At 38.3% G+C, this 26,295-nt stretch overlaps 1 protein-coding gene across 15 annotated transcripts in view; it reads right to left on the reverse strand.

Annotated features, from left to right (window-relative positions):
• Trpm3 (transient receptor potential cation channel subfamily M member 3) overlaps positions 1–7,718 on the reverse strand; it is a 484,509-nt gene extending 476,791 nt beyond the window's left edge. For 6 of the 15 annotated variants that reach the window (XM_051200150.1, XM_051200148.1, XM_051200145.1 and 3 more), the window contains exon 1: positions 7,143–7,716. In XM_051200150.1, the coding sequence (XP_051056107.1) occupies positions 7,143–7,232 (90 nt within the window). In that variant the 5' untranslated portion in view covers positions 7,233–7,716. Of the gene's footprint in view, positions 1–7,142 lie in introns of all 15 variants that reach the window. The other 9 variants (XM_051200144.1, XM_051200140.1, XM_051200138.1 and 6 more) reach the window with 4 other exon arrangements.
• Positions 7,719–26,295: the final 18,577 nt, after the last annotated feature.

Genomic DNA, 26,295 nt, shown 5'->3' on the forward strand with positions numbered 1-26,295 from the left:
AAAACTTAAAGGTCTCCCTTGAATGATCAGAGTCAACTCATGTGCTCAAGAAAAGGGGTAGTTTTGTTGAGCTCTATTCTCCCATATATAATATTTAATGAAATGAATCATTTAAAAATTCCATGTGTTGATTGAATTTTAAATCTGAATATGCTTTTTCAAATAGAGCATGGAGTGTTTTTTTTTTTTTGCCCCATGACTACCTAAAATTATTGGATACTTCGGTGACTGTCAAGTAGGTCTGGTAGGATCCTGGAGCCTCTTGTACTGAGGGCATCAGTTATGGTTGCCCTGGTGAGTGCTATCAAATACAATTTCAATCTAAGGGGCAGGTAGACTGTGTATCACACATGTCAAATCATACAGGAATATAACAGATTCTTAATTACTAATACCATCTTTAGGAGCTATGCTTATAACCATGCCTCAAATAAATTCAAGAAGAAATAAAGTGTAAACTTTTATCCATGACTCAACCATACAAAAGAACAAAAAACAGAAAAAAATGATTATATAAATAAACAGAAAGTTAAAGTAGCGAGTACAAATATCTCTTCAGATTATGATGCTGATTATCTACAACTCAAAGCAGGGCAGCTGAACTCAATTTATTTCTCTCTGTACATGATATTTCATGATTACATTTTGAAAGTCTGTGAACTGTTTACTTCAAACCCTTAGCTTCCACTGTTGACTAACACAAAATCTGTTCAGCCCAGATGCCAGCACATGACAAACCACTGAAGAAAGATTCCCTCCAGCTCTGCTTCCCTCAACGTGGGTTCCATTCTTATAAGAGCTGTGGGCAACAGGCTCTCAGGGATAGCTGGTTAAAATGCAGATTACTGGGCTCAGAACTGGGTACACTATAAATTCTGGAACTTCGCTTTGTTACTGAATCAATAACTCTGAGACAAGGCTGGGTAAAGGAAGGATGTAATGTAGCTGTCCGGAGTTCTGGGGTCAGCTGAGGTTACACCAACAGCCAGGAGATGGTAGGCCTGGAAACCCCACTGCAGAAGCAGGAAGTCACCACAAAAGGCAGAGACAGAGCTTGGCAGGAACACTGCTATGACCCTGTGCTTCCCTGAGTGAGGTGGCCCTGGACTTGGACATCCCAACCATTCCTCTCTCATCCCCATGACCACAGATTTTTATTCTTCTCTCCAAAATAGAGACAGAACATTGGAAAGCAACAAGAAGGTTTCTTCTGGCCTCAAAAATTCTCCTCAGGCTATCTGGGAACATTTCACCAAAAGCCAAGTCACATGTTATAGGATGCAGCATGAGTAAGGTCACCATCTGAAGAGAAGTATGTCAGACAGTCCCCAGAACCATCAGTCTGGCCACATTCTTCTTCCTTTTACCATTTCTTCCTCACTTCTTTCTAAGAAGAAATTGGAGGCTAATATTCTATGAGATGGAAATACAAAGGTTACTTTATGTGTGGCATTAAAATTCTATTTAACATCACACCTTGTTTTTCTAAAAACAGTTATTCTTCATATTTCCTATCTGTAAGGCTCTTAGAGATCTTGATCCACATCCAGTTATCTGGGCTTCCTCGAAAAGGGGTGTGTTTCATTGCTGGCTTGAACTTAACTGCTGATCACTACTATAGTTCAATTGTGACCTGTCCTTACTAAGCAAAACCTGGGGTTTGCTTCTTTTTCTACCTCTTATAGAAAAGTCTCAAGCCAGGCCATGGTGGTGAACTCCTTTAATCCCATCACTCTGTCTTTGCCTCCTGAGGCAAAGACAAGTGGATCTCTGATCTACAGAGCGAGTTCCAGGACAGGCTCCAAAGATACACAGAGAAACCCTGTCTTGAAAACAAAACAAAAACAAGAGAGAGAGACAGAGAGAGGGAAAGAGACAGAGAGACAGAGAGTCAGGGAGACAGAGAGAGAGAGAGAGAGGAAGGAATGAATGAAGGAAGGAAGGAAGGAAAGAAGGAAGAAATAGAATATTATTTGTGATTGGAAAACACATTGAAAGTTGGTTGTGGTAGTTCTTGCCTATAATCCTAGCATGTCAAAGATTAAGGGAGAATGATTGTCCCATGTTTGAGGCCAGTGTCAGAGAGAGAACTCTTTCAAAAGCATAAATAAAAGCAAAGGTTTAAGTTAGTCTCTACATTATTATTTGTTGAGAACCTGAGAGCAGTGAGACTCAGTTCTTTTATGGAAGGACCACCATTGACTGTACAGTACACATCAAATCTCCTTGTTCAGTATGATCTTGCTTTGCTTCAGGAATGGTACACTGACCATGTGATAACTTAATAAGGAATTACAGAGCATAAAACTTCAGCCCAGATCTCCTAGTAGAATCATTGCTCTCCCAGGTAATTCCCTTTAGCTACCCAGGTAACATTAATTAATTCTAATATATAAAAGTCATAAAGGTGAGAAAAATAGAATAAATATCAGCTGAAGTTCAAAAGATTGGGCTGTAAGGAGGGACATTAATTGGTGAAATGATACATAGTTTAACGAGAATAGTGATGCCACATTATAGTTAATAACATAGACATGACACCACTATTAGTGAATATCATTTACTTCAAAGTTCTCTTCTTCAATAAGACCCACAGTCAATTAGTGAGACAGAGAGGCACAGTGTTGACTTCTGTTCTGACTAATTAGTCAGCAGTGACTCATCTTTCAAGATCAGCAAGAGGATCACAAAGTAGCTCCACCCTTCTTTCTTGGAAGCTTTGTTCTTAGGTCCTGGGGATTTCATCCAATTATATACCAAAGATGGAAACTCAAAGATTATTCTAGGTTCTCTCCGAAGACACCTATTATTAATGCAACATGCCCCTATTTAATTTACTTCTATTACTTTGGTTTTAGCCCAGATTCTTAGAAATTCTCCAGGTCTCTTAATTGTGCCATCCATCTTCCACTTAACCATGTCTCACCAAGTCATTCTATAGCCAGAATGAGTATACAATACTGAATATGGCAGTCACCTTACTACAAACATTTCCTGTACCCATCTGTTTTGGGATAATGTTCTAAATGACTTTCTTAGTAGACAAGACCCTCTGTGCCTTGAATCTCACTATTATTTCATTTCTGTTTTCCACTAGAATATCCAATACTTTTAGCTCAAATATAGTGTGGTCTTCCATTCTCAGGGAGCATGCAGGCATCACCAAAGGGCATCACCATGGGATCTCTTCAAGACTAAAATCCTTCATTCTAAAAAAGACTCCATGTTACAAGGACATTATGTAGCCTCAAGGTCACAATGCAGATTAGAAAGACAATGGAAATTGGACACTGTAGTTAGACTTAGCTTTCCCAAATATGATTTAATATCTGTGTTAAAAAGATTTAAGTCAGATGTGATGCTGCATGCCTTTCATCCCATCACTTGGGGGGAGAGAGGCAGAGACAGGTGGATATCTGTGACTTTGAAGCCAACCTGGGTGACATAGTGAGTTCCAGGGTTATGTAGAGAGACCCTGCCTCAAAAATCAAAAGGGAAAGATTGTGTGTATATTGAGTGCATCATTTATCTATGGGTGTTCATAGTTGCCAAAAGAAGGCAGATCCCCAGAGTCTGGAATTGGAGGCAGTTGTAAGCCTTCCAACAAGAGTGTTAGGAACCAAACTCTAGTCTTCTGGAATAGCAGCAAGTGATCTTAACTACAGAGCCCTCCTTTTATCCTATTTTTTTGACATTTCTCACTCAAAGCATAGCATTATTCAATATAAAGTGTTCAAAATCTTTAGAATAATCAGATGCTCTTGATTAAGAAATTGACATAAGTGTGTTTATTCAGTGTGTTACATAGCTCTTCCTTTTGTTCCAATGCAACCCATTTTCCAGAAGCCTTCCCTTCAAAAAGTCTGCCAAGACTTCACTTCTAAGAAAACTCTTTGCCCTAAAAATAATATTCAAACTCAACACAAGTTACCAAAATAAAATCTCCTAAATAAAACAATGGCAGAGACAGACCTGATAATGAATATGAAATATGCTAAGAACATTCTGTCACTGAAACCAAATTCACTTTGTGTGTGTGTGTGCGCGCACGTGTGTGTGTGTGTGTGTGTGTGTGTGTGTGTGTGTGTGTGTGTGTGTGTGTGATTAATGGTTGGATGGAGTCTTGAACCACATAAGAATGAAGCAACTACAGCAGAGAAGTCGCCTGGAAAGGGTCCCATCTAAAAGGCATCCATTTCAAAGCAGGCTCTGTCTTTTGGCTATCATCACCCTGGGCCTGTTCAGACATTCATTTCCAAGTGCTATTTCCAAATTCAGCTCCAAATGCAGAGTAAGAGTCAGTTGGCATGTTTAAAATTTGCTTTGGGGTGGACAGAACAATGAAATGTTTTCAGAAGGAATAATGAGTGCATTCCAACACTTGCTGGGTTTAATTCATGTTTTAGGACTGCCTCCTCTTCCTGATTCCTTAGCACCCCATTTCCAGCAGGACATGGAAAATTAGAAAGAAATTAGACATGAAGCTATTTCTGACTACCCATACGGCACTGAAGTAAGTTAATAAACGAATGAACGATTAAGCAAATAAATAAAAACTCAATACATTTTTCTTGGGAAAGAATGAGAAAGGAAATCAGCTTGAATCCAGGTTGTCAGAATTGGTGAGTGATCTTCATTTAAGGAGGTCTAATCAGGCCACCAGGCTCCATACTACATTTGCTGACAAATCTCAGGGCATGTGAGAGGGCAACACTTATCAAGACTGTGGAAAAAGCAACAAAAATTACCTGTTGAATGGAAGAATTGGCTTTGTTAGCTAAGGGTTTTGATAACTCTGGATGCTCAGAGAGCCTGTCCAAAAAAATTAACATGATGGAGGTAGAGTGGGGGAGGGGGAGTCTGAGGCAAAAGGATGACAGAGAGTAAGGAGGGACATCAAGAAAAACCATTATTAGATATTTAATATTTAGCCTGAGACAAGAACATTTACCGAAGATGCAAATTATGCAAAAAATGCTTGCAGTTTTTACACAGAAGATTAAAGCAGTAGAAGAATGCATAGGTAGTAAGCCGAGCAAAAATGGGGCCACAATAACCTAGACGGGAAAACACACCATTGTGTTCATGTGGATGGTACGTTTGCTCCTATTCAAAAGCAGCTGGACGGTCTAGTAGTGGGCACAGCTGCCTTCCAAAAAGGAGATAGCATTTCTGCCTAAATATTGCTGAAAGGATTTGGCATCACTTTATTTTCCTTGTAAGATGTTGAAATGTGCTTACTATCTGAAGTCTCGTGGGGTAGCTATACTCTCAAATGCACAGATGTCATTTCGAGAGAAAGTTCCCTAATAAAATGCATCCCCTCCTTCCCATGCTGGAGTCAGGGAAAGGAAGCTCACTAATGCCCTTTATTAGATGAAATGTTATCAAGCACCACATTAATAAATGGCATAAATGGAAGGGTGGGGCAGGATAAAAATGCAAGCATCAGTCTCCTGGCTATGGTGTGTATGGGATTGTGTATTCAATTTTAAAAGATGACAGTTCTTCTAAAAATAAGTAATCTGTCTCAAATACGAACTTCTTTCCTGGCTTTGTGATGAGTATATTAATAACAGTTTCTATTTTTAAAATGAACACTAATGAATAATGCATTGAGTATTCATTAATAATATATACATATAACTGTTAAGACGAGTTAAAAAGCATCACTTTGGGTTCAAGCCATTGAATGGCATTAGCTGAAAAGGTAGTTCTTATTGCACATGGGACCACAGAACTTCACTTTCTCAGTCATAGTTGATTTGCCAAAACATTCTTTTTCCTGGTTTTGATCGACTACTAAATCTGGAGGGAAATCCACATTCATTTGTTAATACTCTGGCTTCATTCTTTTTCATGCTCTATTACACAAGTTGCTTCAATACAGCAAAATCTCCCATTCCCTATGCCCCCAAATGCTTTTCCTTCCAAATATTCCTTGGGAAGCAAGTCATTGCCATGACAACCATAAGATGAGGTTTGAAGGGCACTTGGAGGCACACTTGGTGAAAGTTAATACCAGTTTGTGTTTTACAGGCTCAGGGAAACTGAGACAATGGGTCATATTTGGCAATGAGGCACCACTTAGCTATTTAGACCTGTCTACATCAAGCCTCACCCGAATTTCACTTTAAAGAAAAAAAATCAGAGCGATTTATTCAGATCCATCATTCTTTCATTGTAGCAGATTCCCTCTATGCTCACTAGAAATTAATTAAAAAAAACACATATAATAGTAAAGAGAGAATTAAGGATTTGCTTTGCCTGACAAACTTTAACGTGAAACATTCAGTTATGCACGCCCCACCCCCAAAGGATTAGCAGGTTTTTCTTTTCTAAGCAATACTTTTTTCTTCAATACCTTCACACACAGCGCCCTTCCCTGTCAGGCAGGTGATGAAGGTAGATTCCTGAAGACTTGTGAGGACCTTTTCTGTGTCTTTAATACATTTGCTTCGAGAAACACGGACACTGGACACGACTAGCAACTGCAGCTCAGGTGTAGTAGCAATCTTTTGTGTAACTAGGGAGCTAGAGACGGCGTCCTCCAATGTATGCGAAACAATACTTTCTCACACTGACTCCAGTCCAAAGACCAAAGAGCTAGCTAGAAATGATCATGCCTTTAAAAAGTCACTGTGTGATAAGGTTCATTCCTTCTTTGTCTATACCTGACTGACCACCTAGCCAGGGAGTGTTTAAAGTAAGGAGGAGAATCCTTTGTTCTCTCAGGTTCCATTTAAGGGAAAGTGGGTCGAAGGGCTTCCCCAGGGAAAGAAAATGAGCTCTGGAGCCAAATGCAGACTAGGAAGAGATTTCATGCCCACTATTATTCTCATCCTCCCCAAGAAGTGAATTAATTATTTGGCAAACTAATGGTAAGAAAGGTGGGGGTGTACACAGGTAACCCCATTCCTGAGACCATATCTAATTCCCTAGTGTAGCTCAGGCCATCCTCCAGGCTGGGTGAGGGTGGGGGTGGGGTAGGGGTGTTGGTAACTCTCTCCAGCCATGGGTAATACAGCAAGTACTGCATGCATTCGCACGCCCCAAAACTGGCGTCCCAGCCCAAGTGCGAAGTTGGGCGTTTAGACCTGAAAAGCACAGTAAGAGGCATTCAAAGCAGCAAGTTACAGTACCTTGAGAAGTCTGACAGATGGGAGGAAGGCTGCGTGGCATAGCTTCCGGATTGTCCAATTTAGGGGTCGAGAAGCATCAGTCTGATTCATGACCCCTTCCAAATTCCACCGGGAAGACAAGAGACTGCAAATCTGGACAATGCCTAGAAAATAAACGGTCCCCCACGACCCTGGCACCCCATGGTCATCTCCACACCTGCAAATTCCATTAGGGCAGAGGCTTCCTGGAACTTGGGAGTCTAGTCAAGTGGCGTTTCCTGAGCCCCTGAACCTTCTTAAGAAAGCCACCTCCCCTCTCCCTGCAGCCTTGCTCATGCATACCAAATGTGGCCGAATGGAGGCACACTGCCTGCTGCTTCGGGGAGGGGATGCTTGATTTCGAAGGAGAGGGACAGGCTGCACAAAACAGCCTGTGGTCGGAGTCAGAGCAGCCTGCTCCAGAATGCGCGCTCCCTCTCCCGCTCTCCTCCCAGCTAACGCAGGTCAGGCATTGGGGGGGAACCCGGGCCATTTGCTTTTCTCTCTTGTTTTGGGGGGAAGCCAGGAAGAGAGCAAAAAGGAACAAAAATGAAGCCAGAAGGAGAACTTGTACTTTCTTGCACAAAGCATCTTTGAGGGGCTGGAAACTGGCGCAGGGGGAGGGGCTAGGACACTGGGAGGGAGAAGGGATGCCTCTGAATGATAAGATAAATGCTTCCTTTTTGATTTGTGTGACATAATACATTGAGAGCTTTCGTAAAATGGATCTATAGTAAAAGGAGATAGAACCCTGCTGTGTTCTGTGATTGACAGTCTTCACCCTGATATAAGCACCATATAGATGATAGATGGGTAGAGGCTGAGTCAAACTCACACATACACACGCTGGGAACAAGCAGTTATTCCTGTAGTAGAAAGCCTTGCAAAAAGAATGCATTTGTGGCTTGCCATTTTAGCAATAGTAGTTTCTAAATTAGGGGATATCCCCACAAGACAGACCTCTTGCAAGGAAGCTTAACCCTTAAAGTGCCACGTAGAACCCTTAAAGTGCCATCCACATAAGATGGTTTCCTCAAGTATCTCCCCTCTTCCCAATAATTTTTGAAGGAGGCTTTATGAAAGAGTGTAGCTGCCTTGGGGTAAGTAATGTGTAAAGCTTCCATGGTGAAAAAATAAAATTTCCATTTAAAGGAAGACATTGGCTAATTTTACTTAGAGGAGGGGAGTTCAAGAGGGCTGGGAGGGGTGGCTGTGTCACACCCTTCACCTGCACTATGCCCTCCCCACAGGCTTTAAACTTTAGTGGTAGTATAGACCAAAGACTATGCCCAGGAGATTCCCACACCCAGAGTATTTAAAACTTCCCATTTTATTTCCCTCCCAGTGACTGCAGAGATTTTCCATTTTTAATTAACTAGAAGAAATGGGAAACCTCCTCCCATGACTACTGTGAATTCTGGGACAAAATCCAGAGAGGTGAGAGCAGATGTGATAGAGATACAAGGCGGCATTTTAGGATCAAGAACAAAGAATGTAGCAGACACCTGACACCTTCACCATTTCCTAAAGTGCTCCAGAGACAGAGATGCAGAGAACTGCAGAACCACTGACTGCAACATAAGCATGCATGCATCAGGTTAATTCTATTAAAGCAGAATCCGTTTAATGGAACTCAAACGCGGCTCATTTCCTGTCACCATCCTATTTCCACAATGGCTGAAGAATGTTTTAAAGTGTTAACAAGCTAGGATGTATGTATGTATGTATGTTGGACATTTACGTCATACAAACTCATACCAATGACAGCCCTCCAGAGCAGATGCTATCATATGCCTGTTTCACAGATTGGACAAACAAAGTCCAGAGAAAGTAGCCTGGATTGGAGTCACATTAAATGAACTGCAAAGATAAACTTTCTGCTCTGTTTCTTTCATAATTTGAGATGACAATAATAAAACTTCAGTATTCTGGCCTTTAATCTGATGTAAGATTTGTAATAAAAGATGGAACAAGGGCTCAGGATGTCCCTCACACAGTGCTGTGGCATGGCACTGAGGTCTCCTTAGCCTCCTGAATTCTAAAATCAGAGTTCAGGGTTTACGGTGAAATCCTGACCCTGGTCTTAGGCAGTTTTCTCATCTCCTCTGTGAATTGAAGTCTTTTATCTCTGAAATAGAGTCAACCACACATCTACATACCTGGGGTACTTGTGAAACCAAGTGGGCTAGACCCAGTGGAACGTTGAGTACAGTGCTTGGCCTCTGCCAAGCCCCTTATACCATGGCCCTATTCTAAGCAGCAGGGTCCTATTCTACAGCAGGCACCCTCTGACATTTTTCATTAAGGGTACTTTGGGTATGCGTTTGCAGTACCAGGTAGTGAAATCAAGCAAGACAAATTAAACCTGGATGTTTTCTATGAGCTGTGAAGAGTCTAGTAAATGATGTAACAAAGAAAGCAGAAGACTGAAAAGACAGTGGGACTTCCCTCAGCCTTTTCTTACAGAAGGCTAGTCATCAGGTTGCAAAATGTGAGCCTGCCAGGGGCCAGCATTTCTTGGCTACTAACAGCCCTTAAGTGGTTTCTTCTCAGTTGTGACAAGTAAGCTCCAGAAAAATGCAAGAAAGACCATTACAGTTGCCCACCCTTGCCCCTCACTGTCCCAAAGTGTTAAGAACATCATAGGAACAAAAGCATCCTTCCGAAACCACTGTCTTTGATCCTCCTAGTTCCTTTAATTTTTAAGACTAACTTTGATCAGAAACAGGAGTTGTGTGAAATGAGAAGGGGGAGGTGTCACATCCTCTCTAGAGGTTATTAGAGGGATGGGCACAAATTTTTCAGGTATTTGGAGGGGATGAAGATCATTCAAAAGAATGAATGGCTTAAGGGGGCATCCTCCTGTCATTGGAGTAATTTGTGCCAGGATTATTTACTGTCATATATCAAAAGAGGGGATTTTTAGGACCCTCCTTCTTTTAGAATAAATGGTGTTTTTCATATAGAATGAGTTCCTCCATGATTTTAGAGAGGGCCCCAAGAGGAAAATCAGAAAAGAGGAAGCTTGGCTGGGACAGTTAATGTCTCATACATTTACAATGCTCATTTGACTGTGAATGTTTACAAATCTAAATGATCAGATTAGTTTTTAATATTTCTAAAATTAGCAAGTGTGGGTTTTTTGCATTCTAAAGCATCTCTTTCAACATATTTCCAATCTCTTTTACTCTATGCAAGCTCCTTTCCCATTGGCCATCTTTCAGTTCAGTCTCAGAGCAGTTACTAAGTCATAATATAGCTTTATCATATATTTTATCATTCTATCATTCAAGCACTCTTTGGAAAAGTCAAGACACTTTGATAGAACACTGGATCACACTCAATCTTTTGATACCCCTCTAATAAATATGGGCTACACAAGGCAATGCATAGTGACTAGGTAGACCAGAATGTCCAAACCTTTCTCAAGTGCGTTATACAAACCACACCGTCCTAGTTTGCTTTCTATTACTGTGAAAAGCACCATGACCAACGAAACTTGGAAAGGTAAAGGTTTATTTGCTTTCTAGATTATAGTCCTTCGTTCATGGAAACCATGTCAGGAATTCAAGGCAATAACTTGGAATCAGGACCTGAAGCAGAAACCACAGAGGAACTCTGCTTATTGGCTTGCTTTCCATGGCTTGCTCAGCCTGCTTTCTTATATAATTCAGAACCATCTTCTTAGGTTAGCAAAGCATTTGAGTATTGTAAGCAGGGCTTAGGAAGCAGTGTTAGTAGAAGCAGAGAAGACAATAAAATCTTCTTTTGTAAGTTGTCTTGATTATGATATATTTCTTATCAATAGTAAAGTATGAAGACACAAATCCAGACTCAAAATGTTCCAAAGTAAGTTTTTACATTTTGTTATTATTATTGAAATCTTTGGGTGTTTGGGCATTAATTGGATGTGTATTTCAGGATCTTATTCTTTGATATGATCTGCATAGGGCTGATACTACAGTATGTCTGTAGGTATCTTCCTCTACTTCAAAATTCTTGAGTAATCTTAATATTCTGCTTAATTATGACTGGACTTAACCCATAGTTGTCTTTTTTATTTTTTGAAGGTGTGTTTTTATTTTTATGAATGTGTGTATATATTTAAGAGCTAGAGAGGGAGAGAGGAGAGAGAGAGTGAGTGGAGAGAGAGAGAGAGAGGAAGAGAGAGAGAGAGAGAAAGAGAGAGAGAGAGAGAGCAGAGAGCCCATAAGACAACTGTAGAACCCCTGGGACTGGTGGTTATGGGCTGCCTAATAGGCTTTTGAGAACTTAACTCTGGTCCTCTGGAAGAACAGTAAGCATTCTTAGCTGCTGTACCATTTCTCCAGCCCTCAGCTTTCCAGTGTCCTGCCATCTCAATAGTTTTGTCAAAAAGATCATTTTTGTTGTGGATATTATGATAATTTACACTTTCTATCTGAAAACCAGGGTTTTGTTTTTAAAGTTGCTTTTCCTTTTGACTGTTCTCATATTTATAAAAAAAATTTAGGACTTCTCTGATGTTTCTACAATAGCCTTTAAAATATGAAATTTCATTGTAGACCCTATGATATATGATACTGTTATTTATTATTTCCAAATATGTTGTTTTTCAAATAGATTATATGATTTTTTTCTCCAATTAAACTATTTTTCCCTTTGAGATTCTTTTATGGATGATAGACTTGGAACTAGATTAAAATATATTAAAATGAATTACTCATTTTTAACTAGCCTATGCAGAATTTATTTCATATAAAAACAAAAGTATGTCAGAATGAGAATGATGATCTTTTCTCCAGCACCTGCTTGTTTTCCCTGCCTGTTCCTCACCCTCTGCATAAATGCGTTCAGTGACGTGGACTGGGGAGTTTTGAGCAGATTATTCCATGGTTGGGCAGGAGGTAGTGAAATGCACCTCCTTGGTGATTTCTTAAGTAAAGTTGCCTTTCCAAGGCTAGTTTCCCAAATGCCTTTCTGGTCTGCGCTCAAACAGACCAGTGAAGTCTGCTTTTCCTTCATAGTGGACAATCCCTCTTCTCACCATGGCATGCAGTTCTTTGTAGAACACCCTCTTCAGGGTCATAAAAATTCAGCCTCTTCAGGGGATGCATTCAATATTGTGTCATGAGGGTACTTAAAATATAGTAATGTTTTAATCCTCTTAAATACTTTGAAATACTTCTCACAAAAGTCTTTTGGGGAGCTTGAAGGAAATTTACTAATAGTTTAGCCTTTTATGAAATTTTCATTAGTAAGCCTATGCTATATTGATGAAGTAATAGCAGCCCAACCCCCTTACAGAAAACTGTCATTCTATCTCTTGTACACACAGAGAGAAGGGGGGGAAGGGAAGAGATGAAGGGAGGGAGTGAAAGAGAGAGGTGGAGACAAAGAAACCAAACTGAATTGATGAGGATACATTCCTCTTTTTAAAACTTTGTAAGGGAGGTAGGGTGTAGTGAGCTAATGGGAATTCTACACTGATAGTAGGAAAGCAGCCTTGCCTATCTTCATCTGATAGCTCTGAACCAACTATATCAGCTATCAAAACCTTAGTTTCTTACTGTAGAAACAAGGTCCACTATATTCATATTTTAGAAAAATAGAAGCAATTATCACAACACTAATATAAAGAAAGCCACATATGACTGCATTTTTTATTTACATTAATATGGGTTATCACATTTAATAGCTCTGGCTGGTTGTTTATAACACAGCTAGATTTGTAATCCAGCTTTACCATTTAAACGATGATTTGAGGATGTCACTTAATCTTATGGCGCTTTGGTGTCTTCTCTGCCAACTGAAGGTAATAATGATACCTACATTATAAGAACAGATGCAGAGGCCACAGAAGGGGACCCCACCTGCTATCAAAGCTCAAAAATATTAGCAGTTTGCGATTATCCTAACTGACGTCACAGGTTCTGTCCAGTTCATTGCCACTGCTTTGAGGAAGCAAAGAACGTCACAGGAGGAAATTGCATTTAGATCATAAATGGGGTGATCCGTGAGTGGTTACAATGCATGCTAAAGAAGAATCAAATGAAAAATATTTTAAAACAAATAAAATTTAAAGCATCTCCACCTCTCCTTCTCTTTCTTATTGATGTAGGAAGAGCCACTTCAGAGATCCAGAAGATAAAGATACACACTTGACTTTTCCATCAGCTTCCCTCTCTGCAAGTGAAAGGCAGTGCCACATTTATGAATAAAATATGAAACTAATGTATAAACATGTATCACTTTGGGAAATTAAAAGGTATGTAAACAGCTTGTGTCTCACTGAAAATAAAAACTACATATGTTAAGTGGAACATATATATCACACCCCCTTCGCCCAAGGCTCAGGGATCACTGTAGAAGAGAAGGTGGAAAATAAGGGAGTAAGGCAACAGATGACTGACTACAAGAAAGCATTGTCCTTAGAACATAGACAGCGGTACATATGAGCTCACAGCAGCTATGACAGCATGGACAAGACCTGTGCATAGTGAAGCCAGAACAAATCCCAGTGTGGAGAGGGGAAATAGGCCTGGAGTCCTACCCCTATTGGCGGTGCTATTGGCAACTGGTAGCTGCTAGGAGAAGAGGAGTCAGTCTTCTCTAACATTAAGACCCTGGTTAAGTTAATCATATTTTAATAGAAGGCCACACAACTAAGAATATTTGGGCAGCACAAATGGTCTTGATGGATTAAAAAAAAAAAAAAAGACACAAAATTGAATTTGTAGAGAAGGGGGTTTGATTTGTGAGGAGCCAAGGGAGGGATGTGCAAATGATCAAAATACTTCATGTAAAATTCTCAAGTAACCAACAAAACACTGTTCAAAAATCACACTCACACATGTAAAGTGTACAGCAAATTACAAAGGCCAGGAGCTAAAACACATCCTCATTCAACTTTGAAATCCTATCACTTCCATTCACAATGGCAATAATTTTTTTTGCAATGATTCTAAAATTTTAATGAGTCCTTGGAGCCTAGTTAAAAATATAAAAATTTGAGATATTCATTTTTAACTACTTCATAATCACAGCTTCCTGATATTTATGCTGCTTTTTGTTATTGCAACTCTTTTCTCTATTCTAAGCTTAGGTATGTGCACCACAAGTGTGTACAAACTGTTACAGCGCTGAATAGAATACCTTAGACAAATTTGTTATGAAATTTATCAACCTTACCATATTTATAATGAACTCATAAGTTAATACCTGTGAGGTAAGGAGACTTAAGCAGTTAATCTTCACTTCCTGCTTGAAGAAATTGTATCGGTTGAAAGGAAACACAGAAATCCATTGCTAACAGTTAAAGTATTAGTGAAGGGATACACAAACTTGCACACATTTGACTCAAACCTTAGGCACACTCCACAGTTATCCTCTCTATCCAAACTAGAGGCTTATCCCAGCCACCCCAGTGTGTTTTGTGCATCTCGAGGCTTGATGCTCATGGCCAGCCAGCATCACATCAGAACATAAGGTCTGCTCACCTGGGAAACTGAGACATACTGTGATCTGGAAAATCTTCAAAGAGCTGGCACTGCTTGGGAGAGGATTTTCATGATGAAAGCTAATGAAAATTGTACTTATTGTACTTGCTATTTATTTTTGTCATTCGTCCAGAAAACATGTCACTGTATTTATTCTGCTATCTTATTTTCAACAACTATGAGTCTTATTCATAGTAGCCCAGGAATTATATGATTTTAGTCAGTTGGCCAGTTTTGTGTTTTGCATTTTATTTTGTTCTTCTTGTGAAGGGGATTAAAGTCAACTCAAGTTACATGAATTTTGAAATCAGGGTGAAATGGATTTGAAACCCTGTTAAGATACCTGACAATTAACATAATTTTATAAATCATACCTCTTACCACATTCAGGAAGTGTTCAGCGTTATCTCAATATTACTAACAAAAGAACAGTCTCCCAAGTCATTATTCCTTCAGGAGGTCACATATCTGATTCTTTTATCTATACATTTACCTGTTACAAGATACTGATGACTATTAGAAAGGAAAAGGGGTAAATAAATTTCTTCTGACTCTCCATAAAGCATTTGAGCTGTAGAACTTGAACAAAGAGCAAAGCAATGCTGGAGAATTCCCCTCAACACCAGAGGCTGGACTTCATGGCTGGGCCAGAAGTCAGTCAGTGGCTCTGGCTTTGTTTTCATTATTGATCCCTACTTCTCTTCCTACTTCATAGTTCCAGGGGGTAGATCTCCACAGTGAGGCATGTTCATTTAGCATGCCCAATATTTATCAGATCCCTTCCAACATGGTGCTTACTAAATTATATTCCTGCATTTTTTCTGCACTATTACTCATTTAATTCTTATTACTATCCACTTTTTATTCCCATCTACATTTTCTAGATGAGGAAACCAGTGATTAAATTAAACGTTAAATATGAATGTATAAGCTCATCCTGCAAGGTTAAGAACCATGATGGTTTTTATATATTTTGTGAGGTTTAATTATTAATTTAACAAAACTTTTTTTGATGCCTGTATTTTTTTGTTTCTTTAAATTAGAAACAAGCTTGTTTTACATGTCAATCGCAGTTCCCACACCCTCCTGTCCTCCCCTGATACCCCCACCAACCCCTATCTCATCTCCTTTCTGCTTTCCAGTGAGTTTACTTTTAAGGCAACTGAAATGGTTTCAGGTGTCTTGTGAGATACAACATTCTAGATACTTAAACAGCAACAGGTAGTTTCAGCCACACAATGATGCACTTGGGCCAAAACTTTATGTCTGTCATGATCAATAAAAATCAAAGATGTCTAAACACAATTTGAATTATTCAAGCCTATTTTATTTTTATATAAGGCATTATAATACAAAAGAAGGCTAATGTTACTGAGGGGGGAATCTTGCTCAATAGTTGTTTTGGTAAACAATAGATAAAAATGAAACCTTTACATTAAGGTTCAGGGAAAATAATGGAAGGGGAGGCAGAAAAATTGTAAGAAAGAGGCCAAAGAACCAGGACAACTTGCTGGACACTATTCTAAACATGACAAAGAAGTTGCATTATGCTATCTAAACAATATGGCTGCTTAAAGAAGATCTGAATAATGACACCACCAGCTGACATGACAGTGTGGACAAGGGGCATTTTACAAGGTCCCATGCCTAGATGAAGAGTTATAGTAAATCAATAGTTACGAAGAGAGCAAAAGTAACCTTTATTCAGGAATGGCTCCTGTATAGTTTGTCCAATCCAAAGTGGTCAATCCTAAAGAATATATGTATAAATTGTGCTAAATACAATCAATAGGAATATATATATACACAAAATATCCATATGTATATATACATATATGAAATCTTGAATTTGAGTGTGAGTCAGAGAAGGACACTGGAGCAGTTGGAAGAGAGAGAGGCAGGGGTAGAAATAATATACACACAGTACTCATGTATGAAATTCTGAATACATTAATACAAAATAATAGGTAGATAAGGTTATTGTCCCTTAATCTTGTCCCTTAATCAAACCATACGTGAGTAAATGCATGGCAACAGAACAAATGGAGGAATGATTAATTCCACTTTATAAAACTATACAAGATTATAAAACTATACAAGATTATAAAAGACCATATTAAGTCACTGTCGTGAGTAAAACCATCCTGTCCTCTCTATGCAACTGGGAGACACTCTACTCCCAATTTTGGTTTTCAGTATTGTGACTTGCTGAATCTACTCATCTCTTCAGCCTTAACTGTGGACTGTTATCACTACTCACCATACTTCAGTAGCTCTTATTTCGTTTAGCTTCTGGGTTTCCTGTCACAGGACTATTGTGTTTACTCTTCTCTGTTCTGCCAGTGCCCCTCCTCCCAACTCCTCACAGGAGTGGCTCTTTCTCAAGGCTGAGAGCTCAGCTTGAGTATGATCTTTGAGAGTCCTTCTAGCACATCCCCAGCAGCTTCTCTACACCTACTGAATTTCTCTCTCAAATTCTTTTCTACTATTTAGAATGTATAACTGTTTTAATGGTTGATTTACTTCTTTCTGATCTCCCCCTCCTACTTGTGTGTAATTTCTTGAGGACAGTCATCAACGGTATACTAGATCACAGCAGAGTTTCTGAAACATGGTGTGAAGTCAATCAAAGTCTGTTGACTCCAGAAACAAGTAAGAATAAATGGACTAGGCATACTTATTATAACCATTTCTTTCAAGTTATTTAGGAGAGTCTCATGCTGCATAGTTTTTATTAACAAACTGAAATTTTCTTCAGGGTCTTTTGGCTTAAAAGTCTAAGAACTGCTACTAAAAATTAATGAAAGAATAAACCTACAGGCTTTTATTTCAACTACAGAACAAGCTCTAAGCACAGAGGTACTCGAGAAAGAGAATCAAAACAAGCAATAGGGAACTATAAGTATAAGCAATGAGATCTGAAATAACTCATGTGAAAGAACCCAGTTACCATTCATCATACCATAACTGTGTCAGACATTCCCTGTGATGACAATTCAGGATGAGGCATATATCTTTATGAAAGAAGTCCTGTATTATATTATATATAAAGGCACATCTCCAATGAAAGGTATAGGAATAGTCACCCACACCTCAGCAATAATAATAATAAATCTGATATTGATTCCTCACAAGTATATTATGATTCCTTACCCACAATTATACAGACACATTGGCATGGAACATGTAATAAAAAGCTGAGTTTTGCAGATGGACCAGCAGACTCATTGAAAATGGCGTGACTGACCCTGTTGTCACTAGCTTCACTGCCTCTTGTACCTTTCATGAGGCTCTGTGTTCTCTTCATGATAAGGCTATTCTTAGAGTGAACTATATACTGAGACTTCTTTCAAAACATATCTTCAGAAAAAGATGGTATATACAGTAGCATAAGTACAACTCAAAATCATAAAATTCTAGAAAAGAAAAACCAATAGTGGCAGAAAAGAGAGTCACGGTTACCAGCAATTGTTAGGGAGGATAACTATTAATGGAAAGAAGAGGAAGAACCTTCTCAGAGTGGTAGAAACAATGGATTTTCAATTCTGTGGCAGATGCTCTCAACTTCAGCTATTGCTAGAATTCAGCAAACTATACACTCAAAGACTTTTGCATATAATGAGCTAAAGAAAATATATTTATTTTCCCTCTTATTATAATATGAAAATTTTATTGTTGAAAAGAGAAAATTAATTACCTATGCTATGGTTTTTTAGCACCAGAAGTTTATGTTTTAATGGTTACTCATCAGTGTGGCCTCATTAAGAAATGATGAGACTATTTGGAGGTGAATACTAATTGGAGTCTTTGGGTCACTGAGGGCATATCTTGAAGGGAAAACCAAGAACCCAGATCTCTCCTCTCTCTTTTAACACAGTTATGTGGTAAGTGACTTTGGTTGCCATGAACACCTACCATGATATTTTGGCAAAGCAAACAATGTCAACCAGTCAAGAACTAAAACCTACAAACCTGGAAGTTACAATAAAATACTTCTCATTATAAATTGTTTACCTTAGGTATTTGTGACAGTAACAGAAAACTGACAAAACAAAACAAAACAACACAAAAAAATCCTACTGTGGATTTTGGATATTTAATCAAGTATTTTTAACATCATAATTCATATACAGCTTGCTATGATTGTATCATTAATTAATGTATAATCTTTTGACTATTCCAAAACATATTCAATGCCAGTAGACAATAATCAGCTTGCTTCCATTTTAATGTTATCAATACTTCTATAATGAATGAGTGATCATACATTTATGTGTACAACATTTTGGTTTCATTTTAAAGACACAATTTAAGCCAAAGAAAGACTACACTTTTCATAGATATTTTCACACTGTCTTATAAGAATGTATAAGTTCACATGCGCTTCAGCAACAAATAAGAAAGAAAAATCTGGCACTAGGGAAATGTTCAGAGGTCCACAAGGATGACCCAACTCAGAATCTAAGCAATAGTGGAGAGACTACCTTAAATGCCCTTCCCCAATAATGAGATTGATGACTACTTTAAATGCCATCATAGAGTCTTCATCCAGTAGCTGAAGCAGAAGCAGACACCCACAGCTGAACAGTGAGTCAAACTTCTCGAATCCAATTGTAGAGAGGGAGGGGTCAAGATCATTCTGGGGAAACCCACAGAAACAGCTGACCTGAGCAAGAGGGAGATCATGAACTCCATACTGACAGCTAGGGAACCAGCATAGGACTGAATTAGGCCCCCTGAACATGGGTGTCACTTAGGAGGCCTGGAAAGTGATGGGGCCTCTGGCAGTGGAACTAGCATTTATTCCTAGTGCACAAATAGATTGGGAGCCCATATGGGAGACACATGGGGGAAGGGCTTAGGCGCTCTCTCCCAAATGTGACAGACTTTCATGATCACCCATGGAAGGCCTCACCCTCCCTGGGGAGTGGTTTGGGGTTGGGATTGGGTGGTAGTGAGGGGCATGGGCTAATGGGAAAGAGAGGGAACTTGAATTAATATGTAAAATAAGATTTTTTTCTAATTTAAATAAAAATTTATATAAAAAAGAATTAGTAAATTATTGATAAAACTGGGAATCTAATTATTTTTACTTCTGACCAAGTTGATAAGAGAAAAATAAACTTATGTATTTCTATTTTGCAACTTACAAAGCTCCATTTCCTTATGGTCATTTTAAATTCTACCAAATGATTTTTTTTCCAATTAGAGTTTAATTTTTCTCATCAATTCTTGAATGTTGTTTTTATATTAAGGATATTATCCCTTATCATAATAGTCATTAATAGCTTTCCATTCATCTTTAATCTTTTATATTTTTATATTGAAAGAAAATTTTAGCAATTATGTACTTGACATATGTTCTTTGAAGAACTGTCATTCCAGCTTGTTTAGATAAAAGCTTGAATGTATGTGCGTGTTTTTTAAATATCTGCCATTGAGTTTTAAATATTAGATTTCCTTACTTGTACTTGACCAAGCCAGCCACAGCCCATATTTTTATTCTTTATTACAGGCTCAACAAAGCACTGTTGTAAAAAATTTCCAATTTCTGACTTTGAATATAAAGATTTTCTGTTCAATGATAAAAATTTGTGATCTACCCCTCACAGCAGCCAGAGGTTATTAAGAGCATTTTCCTCATTCCCAAATACTATTTACACAAATGAAAGAATCCTCAGGTCTTAAAACATTTTCATCTTGGCCTGGGTAAATCAAATCCAGTATCACGCCATGTGTCAGTCATCTTCATCATAGAATTGACTGGCAAAAGTGAGTGAAGTGCTGTTTCTGAATAAATGTAACTTAAATTCCTGAGTCTGTTGGAATCTCAGTCTCTAGAGACTTTGAAGACTTGTGCAGACACCGAGTCCTCTGGATGGAAAGAGAGAAAACAGAGAACTTGCGTTTCTAGAGCTACCAACTTGGCACAAAACCAAATAAGGACAGACTCAGTTTGAGAACTCATTTACCACTCTCAACAGAAATGGTGAAAAGACTCACAGATAAAGAACTCAAGAATGATTCTCACAAATACAACCTTAAAAGAATGAAACTACCCAAATCCAAAAAGGGCTAGATAATCAATTATGATCATCTTTAACATAGCTGAATTATTATATTAGTACTTCCTCAAGCATTCACTAGGAACTAAAATTTATTTTGATCTTAAAGCACAGAAATTCCTGTAAATGGCATTTTCTGTTGGCACCTTTCCTGTAAAATAGTCACACATTCTTGCTTGCCCTTGAGCTTGATAGTTCCCTTACTTGTACACAAATTCTTCCATGTGTTACTTTCAATTTTGTGCATGGGGACAGAGGAGAGGGTGAGAAATGAAGCCATGAAGACATCATTGCATAGTGTAGACCACTCTGAAAGCCAAAGCAACTGAATTCTTGAGTTATCCCAAGGCCTAGCAGGGTAGACATGGAGCAGTTTCAGTCTGATCCTCCGAGACTTGGGATAACAACATAAAAGTAAATGTGGTGTTGATGTTTTGTTGAGTTAATAACACAGCTAACATTGTTTTTAAAATTTAAGACCAATCCCATAGATGTTCCTATCCATTTCAAATTTGCCACAAATAAAGCATGTTCGATTACTTTTTTGAAAAAACTATAAAGTGACTATTGTCAATTACTCAATGCAGAATCTGTGTAGCAACACAGCCTTAATCCATTCAGAGCATTGCCAAATCACAGATATAAGAGGAGAGTTCTACAGTGCTATGGGAGTTTACTCTGTGAGACAACTGGACCAAATATACCTGAGCATATGCATATTTTCAGGCAAAAAAGAAAATACCAGAAAATTATAATATCTTTTATTCTCTTAGTAGACTAAAAATCATATTGCCAATGCTTTTCATTATTAGTACAAATAAAATTGCTTGAAGACCAACAGAGGTATATATCTAAAGGTATGACTCTTTATTTGCCATTCTTACAGCATGGCCATGTATTTTATATTTTATCAAATTTATGAGGACAATATTTAAATGTGACTAAATTTGTATTGACTGTTCCAGATAGATAAATGTGTTAACCCAGCTAATGCTGAGTGTTTGCTATGCGTGTAATCAGGCAAAATCTGATAATACAAATAGATTAATACACAATGCTCTTAAAGATGAAACATCAAAGTAATTTAGTTGAGGGAACAGGAAATTCACACAGCGTAGAAAATGAAAAAGCAAAAACTGGACAAAGAACTCATCTCTCTAGAGGTGAAAGCACAAAAGTCTTTTTTTTTTTTTTAATTTAAATTTGAAACAAGCTTTCTCACATGTCAATCTCAGTTCCCTCTCTTTCCCCTCCCCTCCTCCTCTGTCCTCCATCAATTCCCTATCCCATCCCCTTTCTGCTCCAAAGGGAGGGTGAGACGTCACATTGGTGATCTTTAAAGTTTGTTATATTATTTGGAGCAGGGCCTAGGCCCTCCTGTGTATCTAGGCTGAAAGAGTATCCATCTGTTTTAGAATGGGCTCCCAAAGTCCATTTGTATACTAGGGATAAATACTGATCCACTACCAGAGGCCCCATAGATTTCCTGGGCCTACTAACTGACACCCATATTCAGGGGGCCTGGGTCGGTCCTATACAGGTTTTCCTGTTATCAGTCTGGGGTCCATAAGCTCCTCCTTGTTCAGGTCAGCAGTTTCTGTGGGTTTCTCTAGCCTGGTCTTTGCTCATCCTTTGCTCATCACTCCTCCCTCTCTGCAACTGGATTCCAGGAATTTGGCTCAGTGTTTAGCTGTGGGTGTCTGCTTCTGCTTCCATCAGCTACTGGATGAAGGCTCTAGGATGGATGGCATATAAGGTAGTCATCAATCTCATTATCGGGGAAGGGCATTTAAAGTAGCCTCTCCACTATTGCTTAGATTCTGAGTTGAGGTCATCCTTGTAGGTCCCTGGACATTTTCTTAATGCCAGATTTCTCTTTAAACCTCTAATTGCTCCCTCTATTATGGGATCTCTTTTCTTGTTCTCCTCTATTCTTCCCTGACTCAATCTCCCTGCTCCCTCATGTACTTCTCTCCCCACCTCTTCTCCCCTTCTCTTTCTTCCCACTCCCTCTCCCCTCCCCCTTGCTCCCAATTTGTACTCAGCAGATCTTGTCCCTTTTTTCCCTCTCTAGGGGACCACTCTTAGGGTGAGAGCACAAAATCTTTAGCTACTGACTCAAGAAAGTTTTATCCTGTCTAGGATAAAATAGAAGCAGTCATCAAAAGCCTCCCAACCAAAAAAAAAAAGCCCAGGGCCAAGAGGTTTCACTGCAGAATTCTACCAGAAATTCAAAGTTAATACTAGTACAAATAGAAACAGAAGGGTCACTGCCAAACTCTTTCAATAAGGCTACAATTACCTTGGTACCCAAACCACACAAAGAAAGGAAACTACAGACCAATCTCCCTCATGAACATTAATGCAAAAATACGCAATAAAATACTGGCAAATCAAATCCAATAACACATTAGAAAAATCATCCACCATAATCAAGTAGGCTTTTTCCCAGGGATGCAGGGATTTCTCAACATATGAAAATTCATCAATGTATTCACTATATAAACCTATTGAAAAATAAAAACAACATGATGATCTCACTAGATGTTGAAAAAGCCTTTGACAAAACCCCTTCATGATAAAGGTCTTAGAGAGATCAGGGATAACAGGAACATATCTGAACATAATAAAAGCAATAATCAGCAAACCAACAGCCAACATCAAACTAAATGGAGAGAAACAACACAATTCCTCTAAAATCAGGAACAAGACAAGCTATCCACTCTCTCCATTTCTCTTTAATATTGTACTTGAAGTTCTAGCTACAATAATAAAAGGGGATTAAGGGGATACAAATTGGAAAGGAAGAAGTTAAACTTTCACTATTTGCCTATGATATGATAGTTTACATGAGTGACCTGCAAAATTCTACCAGTGAACTCCTACAGCTGATAAACACCTTCAGCAAAGTGGCAAGACACATGCTTAACTCAAAAAAAAAAAATCAGTAGCCCTACTATATATAGATGATAAGTGGGCTGAGAAAGAATTCAGAGAAACATACCTTTACAACAGCCACAGACATCATTAAATTTCTTGGGGGTAACACTAGCCAAACAAATGAATGACCTATATAATAAGAATTTTGAGTCTGTAAAGAGAGGAATTAAAGAAGATACCAGAAAATGGAAAGATCCCCCATGCTCTTGGATAGGTAGGATAAACATAGTAAAAATGGCAATCTTGCCAAAAGCAATCACAGATTCAATTCAATCCTCATCAAAATACTGATACAATTCTTCACAGACCTTGAAAGGACAATATTCAACTTTATATGGAAAAACAAAAGACCCAGGATACTCAAAACAATTCTGTAAAATAAAGGAACTTCCAGAGGCATCAGCATCCCTGACTTAAAACTCTATTATAGAGCTATAGTCCTAAAGACAGCACACACAAAAAAAGACAGGTAGACCAATGGAATAGACTTTAAATCCCTGATATTAACCCACACACCTACAAACACCTATTTTTGACAAAGAAGCTAAAATTATACAATGGAGAAAAGAAATCCTCTTCCACAAAAGATGCTGACATAATAGATAGATCCATATCTATTGCCATGCCCCAAACTTAAGTCCAAATGAATCTAAGACCTCAACATAAACCCAGCCACACTGAACCTCTTAGAAGATAATGTGGGATTTACTCTTGAATGAACTGGTACAAGAGACCTGAACATAACACCAGGAGCACAGACATAATTAATAAATGGAACTTCCTGAAACTGAGAAGCTTCTATAAGGCAAAGGACATAGTCAATAACACAAAATGGCAAACCACAGAATGGGAAAAGATCTTCACTAACCCCGCAACTGATAGTAGGCTGATCTCCAAAATATACAAAAAAACTCAAAAAGATAGTCACCAAAACACCAAATAATCCAATTAAAAAGTGGAGTACAGAACTAAATAGACAATTCTCAATAGAGAAATCTAAAATGGCTGAAAGACACTTAAGAAAGTGCTTAACATCCTTAGGCATCAGGGAAATGCAAATTAAAACAACGCTGAGATTAGAACTCCTGCCTAGCAACACCAAGATCCTGAATTACATCCAAAGATAACAAGAAAAGTGAAATGCTTTTAGAAACAAATTGGAGCTGTTAAGACTATCAGGAGGAAAACAAACCTTACCAACTGAAAAAATAAACATGAGATCTTCAGTGATCACTAACAAACTTTTCTATGATCTATAAGCTGGGGATAGGATTTCCCCAGTAGAGTTGAGGTCTGCAACATGCAGAATGTGTTCCATAATGCATAGAGTTAATTTTGTGATGTGGCTTCTCCTTAAAGCTTTCCTTCACAAAGGATTGAAATTCACACAGAGACAAAGAAGAAAAAGATACTATTTCAGAGAAATCAGGGTTAAATGTAACCATTTTCCTGACCTTTTACAGACAAAAGCTACTCCTTTTGATAGTGCTTCTCTTGTAGAGAGAAGATCAAATAAAAGTCTGGTGTTCTAATAAGGATCAAGCGAACAGATTAACTTTTAGCTTAAGCACTTAAATAAATATTCAAGACAAGCTTGCCTGAGTTCAGCAGTAACATGGAGAAATGAGTTCTGAGGACCCATTAGAGGGATTATAGACAATAAATCTAGCAATTATGCCAGTCTTGACTCTGCTAAACCAGCTGAGCAATTACAACTATCTTATCTATTTCCTTGAATAAAAGGTAGTCATTCTCTTATTTCTCTTTAATTTTCCAAATTCAACGCAAAGCTTTGAAATTAAATCCACACCTGTTTCTCATTTTGATATACCACCTAAGGACTTAACATGGAAATGACTCCAAGTTTCTGCAAAATATTCAAAAGGAAGCTCCAGGCTTGGATGACACATTTTAAATATTCTTGGTAAGTAGTATTTTACCCTGTTTAAAAAGTTTTAAATATGTGTTGAAGGAACTTTTACAATTTAAAATAGAAATCGGTACTTTGCAGAGAGAAAGTATTATGAATCATGAGAGAAAATGAAGCCTAGCCATAAGTCCATTCTGAATCCTGCACACCTGTCCTCTCTTCCTTCAACCCCTCTACTCCACCTACTGACTCCTGGGTATTTGCACCACCCAGAATATTGATGGCATGCATCTCAAATAACTGTGTACATTTCTGATTGTTCTCATATATGAATAGAATTTTCAAAGTTATTATTTAGTTTTCTACTTAGAAACATGAAAACACTTTTTTAAAGAATTTGTTTAGTTGGTTTATGGCTAAAGGCCACTGACAGTGGAAGACCCTGTGATTAGCATACTGAAAAAAATTTTAAGATCCAGAGGATGAGGATGTGGTGAAATTATGCCTTATGGCTAGGACAGGGAAGCAACATTCATGAAAACTTAACAACATAGCTGCCTATAAAAGAAGATCCAGCAATTCCACTGTTGAACAATTATACATAATTATAATTATGCAAAAGATGCACAATTATAGCATGAGGACATTTGCTCAACTATGTTCATAGCAGCATTATTTATACTAGCCAGAACCTAGATGCTCATCAACTGAAGAATGGATAAAGAAAATGTGGTACATTTACAAAATAGAGTACTACTCAGTAGTAAAAAGACAACAACACC

This window comes from Phodopus roborovskii, unplaced genomic scaffold (genome assembly GCF_943737965.1).
Source record: "Phodopus roborovskii unplaced genomic scaffold, PHOROB, whole genome shotgun sequence".
Classification (NCBI taxonomy): domain Eukaryota; kingdom Metazoa; phylum Chordata; class Mammalia; order Rodentia; family Cricetidae; genus Phodopus; species Phodopus roborovskii.